The following is a 7,182-nucleotide window of genomic DNA, read 5'->3' as shown; positions in this document are numbered from 1 at the left end:
AAGCAAACCGGCTCACAAATAGGCTCCCAGGTTTTCGACAATATTTGAAATTCCGCCAATGATGCGCCGCTACTAATTTTCCAAGGACGAGAGTTTCATAATAGAAAAGGACCTGTCAACCCGCCTAACACGTTGATAGCGGGGCACAGTGGCAAGATGCTGCTGTCCCAAGTAATGATTTTGCCAATGGTATTACCGATGCACCAACCCCTTAAGATATAATGGGCCATTCCCATGTAAAGCCTTATGCAGAAAGCATAGTATTTTTAAGTGAATACGCATCTCCACCGTCAACCCGTGTAGGGAAAGAAGGTGGGAGGTAACGAAAGACTGTATAGGCACATGGAAAGCAAACAGTCTGCAGAGTTTTGCACCAACTGTAGTCTTTTCAGAGTCTTTTTAGCAACACTCACATTAAGCACATTGCTGTAGTCCAGTCTAGATAATGATCTAGTTTTTTGTGTCGGCAAAGGAAAGAGACCGGGAATTTCCTTGTGGCATTTAAGTAACCAGAAACAGTAGGTAGCAAATGTGGAAATTGTTATATCCATGGGGAGCTTATGATCCAGAATTACAAGAAGGGTCTTGGCATTTTAGAAAACATAGCTGATGTGTTCTTTTGAGAAAAATCTTTTTAAAGTGTTTTTTTAAAGTTATTCATACTCATTGAGGATAACTGTCCCACTTATATTTGAAAAGGTAAAACTATGTAGCTAGCAAAAAATGAAAACATTAAATAGGGCATCATTTAAAAATCATTTTACTTGCATGACAATATTCTGGCTGAACAAGCAACACCAGGGACTGTAAGATCACCCGAAGAGTGTGCAAGATGAGCTCAGGATAAAAGCTAGTAAGACATTAGTCCACAGGGAAACAGAGATGATGTTCACTGCACTGTTCCCAATATGGGGTGCACTGACATGGTTGATTATGTGCATCATGCCTGCCATAGTCTCTTCACAAGTCGGCTGGATCTGATCCTCTGGTAGCACAAAGCCATGTACCCCTTTGTCTCTCAGCTCAAAGGTGTATGAAAAAGGTATTCCCAGATCCGTCGCCCAGTCTCGAGAGGATCCAGAGTTCGAATCTGTGGTGAAAACAAAAAACATAATCCATGAGATACTTTTTTCAGAATCTTTTGAGTTCTTGCATCTCAGCGCATGGTGTAAGTACAACCTATTCTAGAGAAGGCACAAGGCAAAGATGAAGCCCACGCTGTTTACCCAGCTGGCACTGCTGCTATGAATACTGTGCCCTAGGCTATGCCCTGTACCAAATGCCTTGCAGCTGAGCTCCGCTGCCAGGCATTCCCGGTGGACATGAAGGAGTGGACACAGCACAGCTTGGGCAGGGGGCCGAGTGTATCATTACACTCCATTGAAAATCCTAGTTAAAGGAACTGAGCAGTTTTATTCTAAAAGCATACACTATTTTCTGTAAAAACAGCAATTCACTGAAAGCGCAAGTTAGCGATCCGACTCCGAAGCACCCCTGAAACTTCCTAGTTATGTACCTCACCTGCCCTCAAAGATAATATCATAAACGACATCACGAATAACATAGCAATACCATTAATGTGGCATAAAACCGCACCTCAGCATTAATGATGGTGCAATCAACTTGCAATAACCGAGGACAACTGTTGCAGAGTAGCACCTTTTTGCTTCCATGTAATCTCCGTTTGATTTATTTAATCTATAGTGGACATCTGTTGACTGACACTTCAGATTTTCATCCCCATCTAATTCCAACTGTGATACCACGCCAGTGATGTCATGAATTAAGGCCTGAATACGTCAAATGGGATATTATTGATGACTGTCATGAGCAGTGCATTGTGGAGCATCATTTTTTGACTTCCAACTTCATAATTGCAAATAGCCAGCAATAGAGTAATGCATTGAGAACATGCCACAGAAAGTGTTTCACATGCAGATTACAGACTCCAAACCCAATGAGATATTTCAGGAAGGTGGTGCCTGCTGCAGTGGTCTGTTTCTAACCTGCAGGTTAATAGTTTCAATAGCAGTAAGATAGCAGGCAGGATAATGTAATGCCCGTTTACTTACCGATAATATCCATTACTCCAAGTCCATGTCTTCCCCATCACAGTCCTCAGGTAATCTCTATTCATGCAGAACCTAATTACCAAAACTTGACTTTTCCTTCCCAATCTAACATGTCCCCCATACCCATGAGTAAAAATACACCACTTCCTTGGAAAGACTTTGTGAAATAACAAAGCACAGACAAAAATCAGTGGACCAGGGGGAGAGGCGGGTGGGACTCAGGACTCGGAGTAATGAATATTACTGGTAATTAACTGGGCATTACAGCCCTCATGTGTGAGTACTGACCCAAACCAAACCCTGATTTTCAAACAAACCACACCAAGAGATTAACAAAACTGGTGAATCTAATGAAACAAAGGACACAAAAAATCCCAGAGCTTTCTTACACTGTAGGCTAACCCACAGAACTCAAGACTGCAGTACCAAAATCGAAAGAAATATCCCCACACAATTGCAAACTGTAATGGGTTATGAACAAGTGGGGCATAGCCCAAGTGGAGCAAAACAATGTCCCAAATGGGAGCCCCATTAAAGGCCACCCAAGAGGAAGGAACACCCCTAGTAGACCTCCCTGGGAAAGACTCCGGGACAGGTGAGCCAACAAAGTAATAGGAAGGAGAAATTGCCAACTTAATCCAACAGGACAACATAGAGAGGAATGGCTTGCAACACGCCACGCCATGGGAGACAAACCAGGCATCAGACTTGCGGAGCACAGCAGTGCACTGCAAATAAATGGAAAGAGCCTGATGTACATCAAGGGAATGCAAACGCACCTCCTCATCAGACCCAGGAAATGGATAAAAGGTAGGCAAAGCAATATCAGAATCAAATGAAAAGAAGACACCACTTTAGGGAGAAAAGCGGGACTAGGATAAAACACTAGCTTGTTTAGAAAAAAAAAAAAAAACTAAGAAAAGGAGGGAAGGACAACAAAGCATCAATCTCCCCAAACTGTTTTCCCCCAGAAAAACAACATTGGCAGAAAGAAATGTTAAGCCAGCAGACTCCAAAGGCTCAAAGGGAGCACCCTGCAGAACCAAAGGCAAGTCGCAAAGTGGCCTAGGGAATGCTATACCAGCCGCTGAAGAGAACTCCGCAGTGCAACGAGTCACCAGAGAGGCAACATACAAAACCCCCTCCCCACGGAAAGCTTTTACAGCCGCTTACTGACTACGGAGGGTAGAATTATCAAAATCCAGCTGAAAAACATCCAGATGCAACTCCAACACAGCCGTAGGATCACAAGAGGAAGAAGACAACCATTTATCCTGACACCAGACCATGCCAATGGTAGTCCTAACCCTTAAGTGTAGTTATCAGACAAGACTGCTGGAGCAGCACAGCCACATCCATAGAACAACCCAGTTCTAAGAGGGACTGCCCCTGAAGTGCCAAACCACAAGTGTCAACCTGTGAAGAGTGTCCAGTGGAAGAAGCTTCTGACCCAGGGGAGCCTGACAGATAGACGGACAAGACAAGGGAACCAAGAGCGCCTCAACCAAGCTGGGGCAATCAACAGAATCTTTGCCTGGTCCTGCACCACATTCATAACCACTCTAGTGAGAAGAGAGATGGGCAGAAAACAAAAAAAAAAGGAGCCCCACGGGCCAGGGAAAAGGCAAAGCATCCACTGCCCAAGCCCTCGTGGAGGGAACTACAAAAGTGGGGAAGAAGGGAAATCACCTTGGTGGCAAACAAATCCAGCCAAGGATGGCCAAACTGACACAGAATGGACTGAAAGATACCCAAATCCATACAAAACGTTACCGAAGATTGAAACCTTCGACTCAGAGCATTGGCAGGCCGGTTATTCATTCCCAGAAGATAGTCTGCCAATAGTGACAGCAGTGGGATTCAGCCCAAAGGAAAATCCTCTTGGAAAGGAGAAACGAGATGGACACATGCCGCCCTGCCGGTTTGGGTAAGAGAGGACAATCTGGTTGTCTGTCTGCACCCACACTGAGGTACGCATTAACAGAGGACGGAAAGACAGAAATTATTTAAAAACAGCTCCCAGCTTCTTCCAATTTCAAGACTAACAAGCCTCCATCTGATCTCATCTACCTTGAGCTGTAGCATCTTCCAGAGTGGCACCCTAATCCCTCACACTGGTATTGGTCATGAGAACCCAAACAGGCAGAGGAACCAGAGAAAAAACGCTCCTCAGATGATGGGGTTCAGCCACCACTGGAGATCCCTGCGGATCTGAGGGGTCACTGGAACCATAGTCTCGTACACCAGACATAATGGGTCCCAATGCCACAGGAGATGGTGCACAAGGGGATACAGGTGTAACCTCCCCCAAGGAACCGGAGACAAGACAGAGGACATCTTCCCCTGACTGCGAAGCCATGTCCTTGCAGAAGCTGATGGGCGAAGAAGGAGAGAAGATAGGTGGGAGCAGAGACAAACACAGCGCTCCTCTGATATCACAACCTCCCCCACGTCCATCCTGAAGCATGCTCCGATGAAGAGGAGATGCTGGGAAGGCTAGACCTGGGACTTCTTCCAGTTGATTAAGAAGATGCAGTCCTGCAACAGCATGGTCACCCTGCAAACCTCTGTCTGGACCTTGGAAAAAGAACATGCTGCAATCATCCTGTCATCCAGATATGAAAAAAGCTGGATACCTTCTGAATGTAAAATACCCACCAAAGGCATTTAAAGATTGGGGAACACTCTTGGTGCCGACACTAGCCCAAAGGGCTAGACCCGGGACTAGAAGGGTTTGCCCTGGACAGTGAGCCTGAGGACCAGCTGCTGAGACAGATGCACTGGGGCATAGAGGTAGGCATCCAGGAGATCGGTGGAAGTCAGGAACTTGCCCTACTTCAAGAGAGGCAGAATCAGCTGAAGAGACACCAGCTTGCAGGACAAATGAGGGATATACTGATTGACCCACTTGAGGTCAAGCAACTCTCCTGACGCCTTCTGCACAAGAAAAAACAGGAAATAATAACTATGGAACATCTCACCAGGTGGGACGGGGACAATGTGAGAATAGCCGTCAACTTTGCTGGGGAATGTGGAGCAGAAATCTTGAAAAAATGCTGAGGAGGAATGTCGCCGTAATTTATTCTGTATCCTTCTGAGACCACTTAGAGGGCTCAGGCATCGGAAATGGTACGAGTTCAAATGTCCAGAAAGAAGTGTAGATGACCCTCCCACTGGATGGAACCTGGAGAAGTCATGCTTTGGGAGGAGCAGGAGAGGATGCAGCAGCAGAGTACCCCCAGCGGTAAATGCCCTTTTTTATCAAAAACCCTGCCTTTGGTGACTGGGTGAACAGGAGTGACTAGATTCCTATTCTCCACAGCTTTCTTCATCATTTTCTCCAAGGCACTGCCATAAACCTTAGACCTTGCATAAGGCAGCCTCAAAAGGACAACTTTCTGAGCATCATCTGCCTTCCAAGAACATATCCAAATGTTGTGACGGGCTGCAATAGCCACACCAGATGCTGCCGATGATGCACAGTGATTGTTAAAAGTGACATCAGAGAGGAAAGGTACCTGTTGCTCCATATAAGCTGGCATAACAGAAACATCTCCACCCCCTGCACCTTTTTGGCCACAGATTGGCAGTCCTTCACAAGGGACTGAATAGCATAAGTGGAGTAGGCATTCCCACAAACAGCAAAGTTTGAAGCTGCAGAGGCACACTTCACCACCCCCTCCACCACCCCCTCCACCTTCTTGTCCACAGTATCAGAAGGCAACTCATCCTCTGATACCACCACCCCCTGAGAGGATAACCCAGCCATAATGCTATCAGTCTTTACTTAGGACAGAAATTTCTCTCCAAAGTTAACCAAGAGTTAACGTTTCATCAAGAAGTGGGCGAATGGCTGCTTCTCAACATCTTTCCACTCATTAGTAAGCACACTGCGAATAGAGGCATGCAAGGGCAAAGAGTCTGTCTCAGACCGTTGACGCTGTGAAAGGAAGTCCTCAGCCGGAACTTGAGCAGCAGCTGTAAAGCCCAAATTCTCTTGCACATGTTGCTGAACTTTATCCAGATCTATGCCCTGCACAAAACGCCTTGATCAAGGATCCATTCTAGGAACCTTGGCTGGAGGAGCCCCACAAGGGCATGAAATGCAGCTTCCACAACTGCAGCAATAATGGCTTGAAGGTCAGGGGACACAGGAACCCTCCAAAACGACCCAGCCATCCCTAGGGTGACCTCCAAGTCACTCATAATGGCATCCATGACACAGCCTAAGGCATAGACAGGAGAATGCCAACACGACTCCGGGCGCACAAAAGCCAGCAAAGAGCAAGGCACATGCACAAGCAAGGGAACCGCAAACACCGTAACCAACCCAACACAGGAACAAACTTCCTTATAAGCTGGCTGGTAACCCAGGCAATGCTGCCCTCATTTCAACGCACTTCCCGCCCGAAACGAGGGCCAGGAAGAAGCCTAAGATGTGTCCAGCGGAATCCTGGAGGCACCACCAGACATTTGCCGTGCACCCACCTATAGCAACATCATGGCAACAGTCCCTGCCCCCAAGCACATAGCATGCATGCAAATAAGTACACACCACACAATTTTGTGTTGGAAAAACTGCTGCAGGTTTATTACATACAACGTTAAGTAATATGGTGGGTTATCTTACGGGCGATCCAAGGGCAGGCAACCATCTGGGCCGCCTGCCTGCCTGATGAACCAAGCAGCACTGGGGCAAGCCCCTTCTGGTGATCCTCCTCCCGGGTCACATGACACCCGGTCCCTTATTACTCACGCCCTTTTCAGGGAGGAGTGTAGCAAGGCAAGCCCCCGGTTATTCAGGGCTACAACTGCCCGAAGGACTAATGGGGTGCTGACACTGTTTGCAGGAACCTCCCATGAGGCTCCTGGGTTTTGGCTCTGGCACCCCTATGTGCCGTGCAGAGGCACCCTTCTGTACCCATTTGCTTACAGATCGCCCTGTAACTCCGCCACAGCTCTGGCGGTGGCCACCGTCACTGACAGGGCCCCCCACCAAAACAGATCCTTTTTCACCGGCAACTTCTCATGTACAGGCCTCCTGCAAATCTAAGGGAATGAACCCTTCTACTGGTGATAGATGAACCCCATCTATATCCCAATAGCCCTT

General features: G+C 47.1%; 1 protein-coding gene across 1 annotated transcript in view; it reads right to left on the bottom strand.

Moving 5' to 3' along the window:
- Window positions 1-743: 743 nt before the first annotated feature.
- LOC147730565 (carboxypeptidase O-like) overlaps window positions 744-7,182 on the bottom strand; it is a 237,983-nt gene continuing 231,544 nt past the window's right edge. The window contains exon 11 of the mRNA XM_086955342.1: window positions 744-1,090. Within this exon, the coding sequence (XP_086811468.1) occupies window positions 813-1,090 (278 nt within the window). The 3' untranslated portion in view covers window positions 744-812. The remainder of the gene's footprint in view (window positions 1,091-7,182) is intronic.

The sequence above is a fragment of the Lissotriton vulgaris genome, chromosome 2_1 (genome assembly GCF_964263255.1).
Source record: "Lissotriton vulgaris chromosome 2_1, aLisVul1.2, whole genome shotgun sequence".
Lineage (NCBI taxonomy): Eukaryota > Metazoa > Chordata > Amphibia > Caudata > Salamandridae > Lissotriton > Lissotriton vulgaris.
This window is presented reverse-complemented; position numbering and strand designations above follow the sequence as displayed.